The sequence below is a fragment of the Struthio camelus genome, chromosome 21, assembly GCF_040807025.1.
Source record: "Struthio camelus isolate bStrCam1 chromosome 21, bStrCam1.hap1, whole genome shotgun sequence".
Lineage (NCBI taxonomy): Eukaryota > Metazoa > Chordata > Aves > Struthioniformes > Struthionidae > Struthio > Struthio camelus.
In genome coordinates, this window is record NC_090962.1 from 12,771,690 (window position 1) to 12,784,957 (window position 13,268).

Consider the following 13,268-nt stretch of genomic DNA (forward strand, 5'->3'; position numbering starts at 1 on the left):
CCCCACACCCCACAGCCAGGCCCGGCCCCACACCCCACACCCCACAGCCCAGCCCAGCCCCACACCCCACAGCCCGGCCCCACACCCCACAGCCAGGCCCGGCCCCACACCCCACAGCCAGGCCCAACCCCACAGCCCAGCCCCACACCCCACAGCCAGGCCCGGCCCCACACCCCACAGCCCGGCCCGGCCCCACACCCCGCAGCCCACACCCCACAGCCCAGCCCAGCCCCACACCCCACAGCCCGGCCCGGCCCCACACCCCACAGCCCGGCCCCACACCCCACAGCCCAGCCCGGCCCCACACCCCACAGCCCAGCCCCACACCCCACACCCAGGCCCCACACCCCACAGCCCGGCCCGGCCTCACACCCCACAGCCAGGCCCCACACCCCACAGCCCAGCCCAGCCCCACACCCCACAGCCCGGCCCGGCCTCACACCCCACAGCCAGGCCCCACACCCCACAGCCCGGCCCAGGCCCAGCCCCACAGCCCCCCCCCCCGCCCCCCCCGCCGGGGGCGGAACGCTCGGCGCGCGGAACGGCAGCGCCGCGGCGGCCGTTGCCGGGCGGAGGCACCTCGGCGCGGGGGAGGGGGAGGGGCGGGGCGCGGGCCGCGCAGGCGCCCTCCGCGCGCCCGGCGCCATTGCGGCTGGTGGCGGCGAGCCCGGCCGCAGCGCTGCGCCCGCCGCCGCCCGCCCCCGCCATGGCCACCGACTCCTGGGCCCTGGCCGTGGACGAGCAGGAGGCGGCCGCCGAGTCGGTGAGCGCCGGCGCGGGTAGAGAGGGGGGGACGGGAGAGGGCGGCGGCCACCCTGGGCCGGGCCGGGCCTCGGCGCGCTCCGGTAACGGCTCCCGGCGGCCGTTGGCGCCGCCTCGTGAGGGGGGAGCGGCTCGTCCCGTCCCGTCCCCCCCAAACCGCCCAAAACCGCCCTTTTCAGTGCGATTTTTCCCTTCCCTTTTGAGGCTGTCGCCCCCTCCCCCCGGCTGCGCTCACTCTTTTTGTTCTTCCTCGCTTGTAGTTGAGCAATTTACACCTGAAGGAGGAAAGAACCAAACCGGATGCCAATGGTGAGTTACGGCCGTTAAATCGCTCTGGAAGAAACGAGGACAAAACGGTCGCGTTTTACCCCGCTGCTTGGTTCGCTGCACGTTGGTGCTGAACTGAGTTCCCCCTTAGTCAACAAATTCCAGAGAAAAGGCGCATGAAAGTAAGGTTAAGCCGTAGCTTCGCCTAAGCTGTCCGGCCCACGGGCCTGTTCTGCGAGGCTAGCTTTTTTTAATCGTGTTTTGCTATGTTCAAAGAGCTGTTAAAACGTCTCGGTACGTTTGGCTTGCTACAAACTTCAGCATGAACTTGGCTGTACAGCGTGAGCTGTAACCTGGGTGCCCTCCATGTACTATTCGTGACCTGCTTTGTAGCTTTTTTCACTGTATTTAAAAACAAAACTTCTGTAGGTGTGGGCTTCCCCTGTTGCGGTGGGGCCCCATCTCATGTCTGCCCCACCACTCTTTGAATTCAGGTGCTGTTGTCAAGACGGATGACAACATCGAGAAGACGGAGGATGAGGAAAAAGGTAAGTACCTTTTAGGGAAAGTATTTTGGAGTGGAATATTGCGAAGAAATTAATTATGCCTATACTTAAAGTAAGTCTACCTTATGTCTCAGGATGCTGCCTAAAGGCCTTGATCGTAAGGCATGTCCTTCTTCTATAATACTTTTAAAGCTACTGGGTCCTGTAATAACTTGGGAGACTGCTGGATTAGGATGGAGAGAAATAAGGGGACAGCAGTGTCCTCAAAGGCAGGACTGGACACAGCAGCAGTTGGATAACCTGGAGCTGGAATTGCTGTAGCAACCAACGTGTTGCGTTTATGAAATGGCTGTGAAGAGGTGGGTAATGGCTCTAAATCCTTCAGAAGGTGGCTTAAGAGAAACTTGCTTTGGAAAACAGAGTTCTTGGCAAAACCCCACAGTGCAACAGTTCAGCCTTGCGTTTTGATCTAGCTTATTCTCAGTCCTGGATATATTAGAATCTTTCAACGTACTCTGTCCTCAAATTTTCTTTAAAACAAAATGTAAAAGGCATCTGTCCGCGTGTCAGTTAAGTGAGGCTTAAAGTGGCTTTTAACCCTGTCCTACCCTCCAGTTAGATGATAAGTAAGCAGAGTTCTTTGTGTGTTAAGATGGCCTTATCCCCCTTGAAACAGTGCTTGCTTTGGTTTGTCTTCCTAAATATAAAATGTGAACCCTCGGGTATCTCGATAGATGTTTCACTCAGCTACTTTTGGATCTTTTATGACGCTCCTTTATAATAAGGGGATTTCAATGTTTTCTGGTTTGGATGCATCTCGTCCTTTTTAACTGGCTCGGTAATGCGGCGTTTCAATGGGAGTCACGCTTTAAACAGACCGCAACTTTTATCTCCTTTTTCTACAGAGGATAGAGCTGCCCAGTCCTTGCTGAACAAGCTAATTCGCAGTAACTTGGTTGACACAACAAATCAAGTGGAAGTGCTGCAGAGGGATCCCACATCGCCTCTCTACTCTGTGAAGTCTTTTGAGGAACTGCGACTGTAAGTGCCTGTCTGTTCAAGGATGCTAGAAGAGTAATACTGTGATGAACCAGCTATAGCCAGAGATGTCTCTGGATTGAGCTATTGGAGCTTGGGCACAGAAATATTAAGTAGGCTCCCTTATAGCTGTATTTTGCAGTTAATAAACTGGCCTGCACGTTTGTAGGGAGCCTGGTTCTGAACGCGTTGAGAGTTGTCTTGACTTACTTTTCCGTGGGCTCTGATGAGACTGCAAGAGCAGATGTTACTTTGGAGCTGGTCAGGTAGTTGGAGTCTCCCCTCGTGTCCTATTAGATTTCCTGCCTGTGTTGGAGGTATCACTGGTTTCTGTTTCAGGTAGTTGCAAATTTGTCTTAATAAATTAGCATATCACATATTGTATTATTTAAGCACAAGCAGTGAGAAGAATTATTTTTTTTCTTGGTGTCCTGTGAAGGTTTTCATCTGAAATGAGCGCCTTCTGAGAAGTGGCTTCCTGTGCAAGTGTTTTAAGTCCAGGTCTGTGTACATCTGGCAGTTTTTTTTTTTCTATAATCAGCCCAGCAACACTTTTCTGAATTCTGATCTATGACTTTTTTGCTCTTCAATCAAATGGTGGAGCTTGTGTGTAATAAGCTAGATGAGCTGAAAAGGCTTGAACAGAGGGTGGACTAGCTTTCTATGGCCGTTATAGTCAAACGTATGTGACTTGCAAAGTGAAATCTTTTTCTGTGTAAGAGACATCGTTATCTCCCCACCAGTTCTTCAGCAAATGCAGGGAAGCTCAGAGCAGGTATTCCAGCAATGCAGCTATTCTTGTGGTATACAGGCGGTATTTTGGAAAACATGAGATTTGTTTTTATATATCAGAAGTAATGAATGCAACAGTCTTCTGTTACTGGTCTCTGAGATTATTTGTGAAGATGCAGCAGCGGTTAATAGTACAAAGGAAGCCCACTTATCTTTTCTCTGTCAGCGATACTAAATGTATTGTACTGCACCACTTACTAGTGTTAGTATTTTTTTGACCCTTTCCCTTGAATACCTGTACCACTTAGCAGTGGGGTTTCAAGAGACAATAGCCGTATTTAATGCAGTATTGTTTTTTGTCTTTTTAATGTACTAAAGGGGCTGTTCTCTTGGGATTATTCTTGATTATGTTGACAATACTGGTTTTGTTGCTCCTGGATGTGAGCTCCAAAAGAAATCAGGCCTGACTAAGCTTCCTGCCTTGAAACGTTAGGGCGTTGTTTGAGTTCGTCAATGTTTATAGTTAAATGTCTACAGAAAAGCTTAGATCGCGTAATGCCTGTTAGCATCATCTTTCCAAAGCCAAACAGCCCAAGTGAGTAAATGATGGGGCAGTCAAACTAATTAAGCCTTTTTTGTTATTTTGTTATGACTTGGTGTATCCTTGGTAACTGTTTCAGAGAGTTGAGGTTTGTATGTCCTTGCTTCTGAACTGCACAAGGTTACCTTTTCAAAGAGCTTTTGTTTGAGTCACAGTCTGAAAGTAATACGTGCTTTTTAAAAAGCATCTTGTGCTGAATAGGAAGTTCCTAACAGCAGGAAAGCGGGAACAGGAAAACTAACTTGCTTTGAATAGAAAGTGCTTGCTTGTGAACAACACTAACAGCACTCCAGTGAGCTCTTGGAGGTCATCAGCTGAGAGTTTACTAACACCATAACCTGAATTTTAGGTTGTTCTTGAATCTCTTTCTGTGTACAAAAGTATCTGCTGAGAATAGAAAGCTAACTTGCACAAATAGCAATTGAGAAGTATTTCAGGGTTAGCAGCGTCACTGCACATTTTCATTTGAACACTGGGTTACAAGCATGCACAAATCTCCAGGTCAAGTCATGCTGAACTAAGCTTATCTGTCATTTACTGTTTTTGTGCATAAAGCCAGTATTACTATGATAAGATGTCAATCTATATTACAGAATCCATCAAGACTAAAGTCTTTGTAATGATTTTATGACGTTAAACTTCATTCTGTTTCGCGTGTACAGAGGCCGCTTTATCCCGTATTTGAGCCTTCAAGGAGTGACAACTTTGGCGCTGAGATTAGGCATTGCTAAGGAAAAGGGATTGACCTAACAGATAGGATTAATGGTCTCTGCTCTGGAATTGCCAAGAGTGTCTGCAAAGCTGCTTTAGAATATGCAAGAAACCCAACACTAGCACTTACAGGTGTGGCCCAAAGTTCTCTACGTAGTTACAAAAGGCAGGCAGGCATATAGGTTGACTTACTAAACCAGGTTTTTCACAAAGCTTTCATTCCAAACGTTACTCTGCTTTTCTCCTCTTGTTGCTGGTGCTTCCAAGTATTGATGATAGTCAGTCATTACTGTGATTATAGCAAGCACACCAAAAATGGAAACCCCAGGTCCAGGATAGGAGCCCAAGAGCTGTGCTGGGTCTTTCCTCACCTATGAAGGTGACAGACCCTAATGCGCTCTCTTTATCGGTAGACACTGTCCCTTGAGCTCTCTGCATTTGTGCTTGCTTAACTGGAAACCTAACAATGTGTATGGTTACCTTGAATGATTTGTGTCTCATTGAAAGGTCATCAGGGAAAATAGAGACTTAATTTACTTTACGGTTTTAGCTAAACGTAAAGTTGACGCATGAAAACCAAATGTGTTTTAACAGGCCACTTGGCATTTTGCTGTCAGAATAATTTTACTCCCCTTTATGAGGCATAATCTTGAAGGCAAAGCGATGCTGCTTCTAGTTTTAAATATAAAAGGTTTTCTTGGGTGTTTCTGCTCAGGTAGAGAAATATGTAGATTTTTGTGGGTAAGACTGCGTGTTTCGAATAGGACGTCTTAGCTGATAGGAAGTTGTGGGCATATCAGAAAAGAGGTTAACTTGGATAGAAAATGGTTGGAAGTAGTAGTTTAGGTGTTTTCTGGTATTGGGTGACACTCTTGGGCCTAGGGGGGAATTAACACGGAGCTACCAATGACCTTTATTAAGTTCTGGTCAAAACACGGCCCGTTGGTATGGTATGGCTGTTTAGCTTGAAGATGTCTGAAGGCATAGCTAAACAGTACTCCTCTCCTTTCAGGAAGCCACAGCTTCTGCAAGGAGTCTATGCCATGGGCTTCAACAGACCATCTAAGATACAAGAGAACGCCCTGCCCATGATGCTTGCTGAACCGTATGTACCCGTACTTTCTACTCCCTTTGCATTTAGGAAGGATTTGAAAGATTTATTGTGCTATTGCTAGACTTCTACCATGGATGGGATGATGGCGAAGGGGGAGCTGTCTGGGCTGCGAGTGAAAGGGTTCCCATGCTACGGTACTTGTGTGGCCACAAGCTACGTGACAGCAGCCCTGGAGGTGCCCTTTTCCTAGGGCTTGCACTAACCACTCAGTGGCACTGAAGATACCTTGGCCTAACATAGATGCAGTAAATCTGATTTTTTCCTAGTCAATGTAGGGGAGAAATAATAAGGCTGTTACAGAACATCACTCCAAAAATCCTGGATAGGTGGAAGTAGCTGAGATGCTGCGGATTGCCTGCTGTGACTGTTTGGTTTTCCCCTCTGCACCTCTGAGCTAAAATATGTGAAGTATTAAAACACTAGGGGGAGATGTGCAAAATGGAAAAGTACTGCCAGATCCTAGCAGTTTTCTTTACAAATCTAGTGGATGAGGTCACTTGTGCGGAAAGAGAGTTGGTGGAGGGCGGAAACTAACTTCTGGCCTGTGAACACAGAGGACTGATAAATCTCAAATGTATTAAAATGCTTATGTCTGCCACTCGCTACATTTTCTTTCTTGCTCATCCCTGTGAGTATTTTTTGGGTGGCTCATTTTGTTGAGCTCATGCCAGCATTTAAAGTGTCTGCTCTGTGTTGCTGCAGCCCACAGAACTTGATCGCACAATCTCAGTCTGGTACTGGTAAGACGGCTGCCTTCGTCTTAGCCATGCTTAGTCGTGTTGACCCTGGGAACAAGTATCCACAGGTAAACGTTTCTGGATTAGAACTCTTTTGTGGGGTTTAGTGGTAGTGCAGTGCCACCTAGTGAAGAGGCTGTGGGGTTTTTTTTATGTTGGTTGGTTGTTTTTTAATGAGATCTTAGATAGTAGTTGCGTAGCCTGATGAACCTCTCCCACCACCACCACCCTCTCTATTATACTGTTTCTGTAAACCACTTAGCAGAAGCTGACAATTTGGGGATCTATGAAAACGCTGACGTCTTTAACGCAAAGGGCCTGGATTTTTTCCAACAACTTGTTCCTTTCAGCTCCTCCCTTGCATCACTCAGGATGCCGTTGTTCTGTGAGGAGTTAAATCGGAGAGATACTGTTCTGTGAGAAATTAAGTCAGAGAAGTATTGCAGACTGAATGTGGTAAGAAAGTGGAATCTGGGATGGAAGGAAATATCTGTGACAACAGAGCAGACGGCACCTGGAAAAAAGCTTTTCTTAACCCAGTTTCCTTAGGAGGTAGTTACGCACTTTTACCAAGGCCAGAGTTCTTTGCTTAAAAAACGCTATTCTCATCATTTAGTCTAACTGTAGCTATTAGACCCCCTTATCACTACTGTCTATATACGTCCTCTAGCAGAGTATCTGCACTCTCAGGTCTAAGTGTCAGAATGGGACACAGAAAGCCAGTAGCTAGAGGATGGTATGCATATGAACTAATTTCCAAAGTTAAGAGTCCAGAACTGGATGGGCTTTCAGAAACCGTTCAACTGGCTCACATGTTCATTCTCGGTAACGCTTCAGTAAGGATTTTTAAAAGCAAGTGTGATAATGTTGCCCAGGAAGTTGACCATCTCAAACTCATTAATCCCTCCGTCTCTCTAGTGTTTGTGCCTTTCCCCAACCTATGAGCTGGCACTTCAAACAGGAAAAGTGATTGAACAGATGGGAAAGTTTTATCCAGAGCTGAAACTTGCATATGCTGTCCGAGGCAATAAATGTGAGTAAGGTGAAATACCACCAACAGAGTGTAAAAGAGAAAGATTATTCTGCTGGGCTTGGTGTTAGACTCTAGCACAACCAACTCACGTCCTCACCAGTATGGGGTCTGTATAGAACATGAACTTGGTGTAATGGGAGTTAACTGCACCTCTGCCCCACTCTCAGTTGGCACAATGAGTCTGTCAATGTTACTATAATTTCTTTAACGCAAACACAGCTTGAGGAGCTGTATTGTGACTGATTTCATAGCTGTTATGGGTAGTTTGTGCAGTCTGTAGATGTAGTCTAACAGCTGCAGTTAGAAGAATTGTACTAACTGTTCAATTTGTCAAACTGAAAAGAAGCAGTGGATCTTGTATGCTTCACACAATCACGTTCTCATCTGAAAAATAAACCCTTTCTGTCTTGGCAGTGGAGAGGGGTCAGAAGATCTCTGAGCAGATTGTAATTGGCACACCTGGCACTGTGCTGGACTGGTGTTCCAAGCTGAAATTCATAGATCCCAAGAAAATCAAAGTGTTTGTCTTGGATGAGGCTGATGTGATGATAGCGACCCAGGGCCATCAAGACCAAAGCATCCGCATTCAGAGGTAAGGACTTTCCGTGCAAGTTGCCTGAGGATGGGAGATGATGATTATTCCTTTCAATTATAGTTAGGTGTTTTGTAATGTAGAGGCAGCAGGGCTAGGTTCCTGACTGGTGTCTTCACCAAAAAAGCAACAATATTAAAATGATTTATTTAGCTCTAATTCCGATGGTTAATGGAGACAGCATGTCAAAGGATGAAGGGCAGTTTAGTTTTCTTACGGAATGAAAACTGTCCCCAGATCAGGGTTTATTCGTTTTCAGATGTCATTGGTCCATGTGGGAATGATCAGGTATTAGTAAGATTAGTTTTAGTCTTTCCAAACACTGAAATGAGTGGTCTCGAGGGTTTTGTTTTGCTTTGCCTCTAGCATTAATCCCATTGAGAGATCGTGGAGCAACAGTGTTGCAGGGGACCCCTGTCCATTTTGCTCTTTCTTGCAGAATGCTCCCCAGAGACTGCCAGATGCTTCTGTTTTCAGCCACTTTTGAGGATTCTGTGTGGAAGTTTGCTCAAAAGGTTGTTCCTGATCCAAACATTATCAAACTGAAGCGAGAGGAGGAAACACTGGACACTATTAAGCAGTACTACGTTCTGTGCAATAACAGAGACGAGAAGTTCCAGGCTCTCTGTAATATTTATGGTGCTATCACCATTGCCCAGGCCATGATCTTCTGTCATGTGAGTCCTTCTGGGGAATGCTAGCCCCAACAACCCAGTCAGTGTCTGCCAGTGTTAAGAAACCTGGCCAGGCGGCGGCATCATCATCATCTTTTCTTCTTTTTTTTTTTTTTTTCTTTGTTGGCTACCATAACTCTTAGAAAAACCAGTGCTGACAGCACAAGAACAGTCACGTAAAGCTGCCACAGACCATATAAAGGGATAAAATCTGTATTTGGAATCTGCTGCAGCAGTCTGCTGCTATGCAGTCTCAAGATGTAATGATATCAGACAATCAGAGCTTGGAAAGCCAACATTATTGGAAACTGTTTAATTCAGCACTGTGCAGAGCCTGTCTTGAGTGGTTTTACAACTACGTTCAGCTCAAACTCTTTCCCTTTCCAACCTGAGTAGTTTTATCTTTGTTTTCTTGGCAAACGCTCATGAGCTTTTCTCATACATATGTAATGCAACTCTTTCCCTTGTAGAGTGAAAGCTAAGGATCGGAGTACAAAGAAAAGGCATAATTTTTTTTACAAAAGGTTCCCATGGTGGTAGATGCATATGTTTCTTTCTCATGTGAGTGCTGGGAGCACTGCATTTTTAGTGGGGAGGGAGCAGCCACAGCACTTCTGGAGCTGTTCCGTTTTGAAATGTAAAAACTAAGCAGCTGTGAAACTCCCAGTTTGCCCAAAAGAGGTTTGTTCTTGCTTCCAGTTTTAAAGCTTCTTTCCAAAGACAGGCCTAACTGTGTTTCAGACTCGCAAGACAGCTGGCTGGCTGGCGGCGGAGCTCTCAAAGGAAGGCCACCAGGTGGCATTGCTGAGTGGTGAAATGATGGTTGAGCAAAGAGCTGCAGTCATAGAGCGTTTCCGAGAAGGCAAAGAGAAAGTGCTGGTGACCACAAACGTCTGTGCCAGAGGTAGGGAACAGTAGAGCTGGGCCAGGGAGGCGCAGAAGCAGCACTTTTTGCGATGAGATACTGCTGGCCCAGGTGCAGAAAGGAGTTGTAACCCAGAGTGCTCCAGCCTGGACAAATTAGGGTTCTTGAACTAATTTCAGGACTTTTGAACTGTAGCTGCTGGCTTTCTGTGTGTGTACGTATCAAGATGCCTGTGGGCGCACACCGATTACTTGTAGGCTTCCTGCAGCTTAAGGTGAAAAATTCCATCCTGTGACATTTTTACACTCCTGTCACTAAGCATCTGGTAGCTGCTTCCTAGCCTTGCTTGTACGGATGACCCTAAATGTTTGAAATAAATATGCTTCGAAATAAGGAAATCTGAAAAATACTGAACTCCAGAAGCAATTTGTGATGCAGTTTAAGAGCTAGAACAGTTAAGACAACTTGGTACTTCAAAAGCCAAAGGGTTTTTATAGCTATTGAAAGGAGGAGGGAGTTTTCAGTAGGTTCTGCACCAGGAGCCTCTGGAAGTGCATGAGGATTCATAAACATTGGGTAAAGCTGATCAGCTCGGACTGTTTTCCCATTATCCATTTTCATGGGATACTCTGGTGTAATAGCTTGGTGGTTTTTATTTCCAAGTACCTCATAAGTATATTGCGGAAAAGATCCGTTTCCAGTTGCACCTGTAGGTTCTGCTGGCTAGTCTTAGCCACTCGTGGCATTGCTTCAGAGATTGAGACTGGCTTTTAGCTCTGCCCTAGTCTTGGAGGCAACCATGCTGCAGGTCTCTGAAAGCTGTTGAAAATTCTGCTATTTGGTAACCCAGGTGTTGTGACCAAAGTGTGTGCAGGTCAGGACAGAGGCCGTTTCTGCTCTAAAGTGGATGGAATGTAATTGTAATCTGATGCTTTCTTTCATCAGGGATTGATGTAGAGCAGGTCTCCGTTGTTATCAATTTTGACCTTCCTGTGGATAAAGATGGCAACCCAGATAACGAGACTTACCTACACCGGATTGGACGTACAGGTCGTTTTGGCAAGCGAGGACTGGCTATTAACATGGTGGACAGCAAGCACAGCATGAATATTCTCAACAGAATCCAGGAACACTTCAGTATGTACCCTCATAGCTCTTTCTTCCTCTGAATTAGATACTATTCCAGTAGAATTTTGACTAGCTATATGTTGAGCAGATCCGATTCTAATGGATATTCGTCAAGGCTCAAGCTGAAGAGGACATCCGCTGCATTTTGTGTTGCAATTGGCTCCAAAAGACTAATTTGAGGGGAAAAAAAAGCTGTGCAACAAATGGTATTTGTTCCTTTTCAAGTGGGGTAATAAGCCATTATCAGATAAATTTCTTCGAGTGCAAAGCAGTGTTTATAGTGCAGTATATACAATAGGTGCCTGACAAGTATCTACGTGTAACTTAGGATTGTGAGCTGCTAAAGTAAGATATAGGCAGAGATAAACGAAGTTGTCTGTGTTTGCTGGCAACCTGGATAGTCCTTAAAACGGACGTTCCAGAGATGATAACGTTCAAGCATCCTGATGGACCTTTTATTAAAGAAAAAAACATTTATGTTGCAGTTTTAACACCTGAATGAATATTTCATGGATAGACCTGACTTCCTTCTATTTTGTTCTCTGTTATATCATATCTGACTGGCTTCTGTTTTTTATTTTTTTATTTTTTATTTTTTCCTCCAGACAAAAAGATAAGCAAATTGGATACTGACGACTTGGATGAAATTGAGAAGATAACTAACTGAAGTACAGCTGCTGGAACTGGTGTGTACCCTGCTGTGGAAGCTCTCCCACTACAATTGGATCAGTGTTCAGATTGGCACGCCTCTCAGCTAGTCCCGAAAAGGACTCTTAAGATACGAGTACACAAAAATTACCTCATTTTAAAAATTGCAGTTGGACTTAAAATTGTGCAACTATGGGGAGGAAGAGGAAATGTTTACAGAAGCTTTTAACATTTCTTAGTTTAGCCTTAAAATGGGAAAATCTTTTGAATTCTAAGAAATACACTTGCCAAAAAATTGGCAAAATGTAACTATCTAAAACAAAAAAAGGCTTTCTTGCCTTTAATTGGGATGAAATTCTGCATAAATGTGATCAGTTAAAATTCAACAGCCAACTATATAATGGACATGGATTAAGAAAAAAAAACAAGGCAGCTGATTTTTGGCTAAAAACTCAACTTGTACGAAATAGGATGTCATTCTCTTTGGCGCTCCCTGAGCTCTTAAGACTCATTTCTGGCTTCCTGATGGATTTGCCCTGCTTTTCCTTAAGTTGATTGTCCAAAGGATGTCTGCAGTAGCTCATACTCTCAAACACAGGTGCCGTGTTGCTTTTGCTGGGCAGTATTTTGTTTTAATTTGTCCTTAATTTGTTAGAATGGCCACTATACATAAAGCAGTGCAGTGGTGAAAGTGCTTGATTTAAGTACTCTAGAAGTTCATCTGAAGCATTTAACGTTGCCAAGCTGTAGGTGGGTGGGGAGGGGGGCAAGGGGTGGTATAAAGGGAATTGTACTAATTAATTTTCTGAATAAATTCACCTCTGTAAAATGCTAGTGTCTTTTGAAGTGGGGGTTAGTCTCCTTTAGGCAGGTGGTGCCAGTTCTAAGATGCTGCTGTGAAGCTCCACATGAAGTAACACATGGAACTGCTGGACTTCACTGATCAGTAGTAGAAACAAGAATATTTATCTGGCTCAAAAAAAAAAATCATGATAGCTTGTATTGCCCAAAAAATACTTTTAGAACACCAAATTTACCTGTTAAAGTAAGTTTCAGTACCAGAGTCTTGAGTTAAATTGCTCAGCCAAATCACAGATGGGAAGCACTCCACTTTCATTGTGCTAGCGGTGCAAAACAGACAGGTCCTCAGTCCCTTGCCGCAAGGTGATCCTTGCCCGAGAAGGTATTTTACAACTGCTGTGTTTGGGCTTTTAGTTCAGTTGGGACCATTTTAGTGTGCACAACTGAAAGTTTGTGGGTTGTCCCCTCTGCCCGGTTTCCAGGACGAGTAGGCTCCTGACCTAGAACTTGGTGGTGCACAGTTCTTTGGGGAAAGTGGGACATGCGTGAGCAGCCATCGGCCTGCTACTCAGTGCAGGAATCACTTCAAAACAAATGTATAAATTGTAAATTTAAACTAGGAATTTTCTTTGCAATTTTGGCCATCATATTCTGTTCAAAGACAGGAACATGGATCCTTTTACCAAGTAAAAAAAGGCTCATTTAAAATGTACCTAAAATTTTAGGAAATTGTGCACCCTTTTATCAATTTGTATAAAGGCTTTAGTGAAAAACTGTTAAAATTAAACTTTTTGTATTCTGGGGTGTATCTATTTTTATTCTGTTGGAAACCTATTTAAAAGTGGCAGGTGAGTGAGTGCTTGTGTGTAGAGTGGAAGACTTGTTTCAATCACCTACTTTAATAGTACAGCTGAATGACCTCGTGACAGCAGTGCATTGGGTTGAATTGTCATGAAAGCTGCTGCTGGTCCTGTGTGCTGTTTCTAATGTACTTTGAATTGGAATAAAGAACACACACTGAATGATGCCTCAACTAATTTTTTTCTTTTTTACTTGAAT

The 13,268-nt window shown here is 45.0% G+C and overlaps 1 protein-coding gene across 1 annotated transcript; it reads left to right on the top strand.

Moving 5' to 3' along the window:
- Window positions 1-602: 602 nt before the first annotated feature.
- Window positions 603-13,231, top strand: LOC104149143 (ATP-dependent RNA helicase DDX19B). Its single transcript, XM_068916135.1, has 12 exons — window positions 603-763; window positions 1,023-1,071; window positions 1,524-1,577; window positions 2,441-2,576; window positions 5,630-5,722; window positions 6,434-6,536; window positions 7,387-7,501; window positions 7,916-8,093; window positions 8,533-8,770; window positions 9,509-9,671; window positions 10,578-10,769; window positions 11,366-13,231. The coding sequence occupies exons 1-12, from the start codon at window positions 707-709 to the stop codon at window positions 11,425-11,427; spliced, it is 1,440 nt and encodes a 479-aa protein (XP_068772236.1). The 5' UTR covers window positions 603-706; the 3' UTR covers window positions 11,428-13,231.
- Window positions 13,232-13,268: the final 37 nt, after the last annotated feature.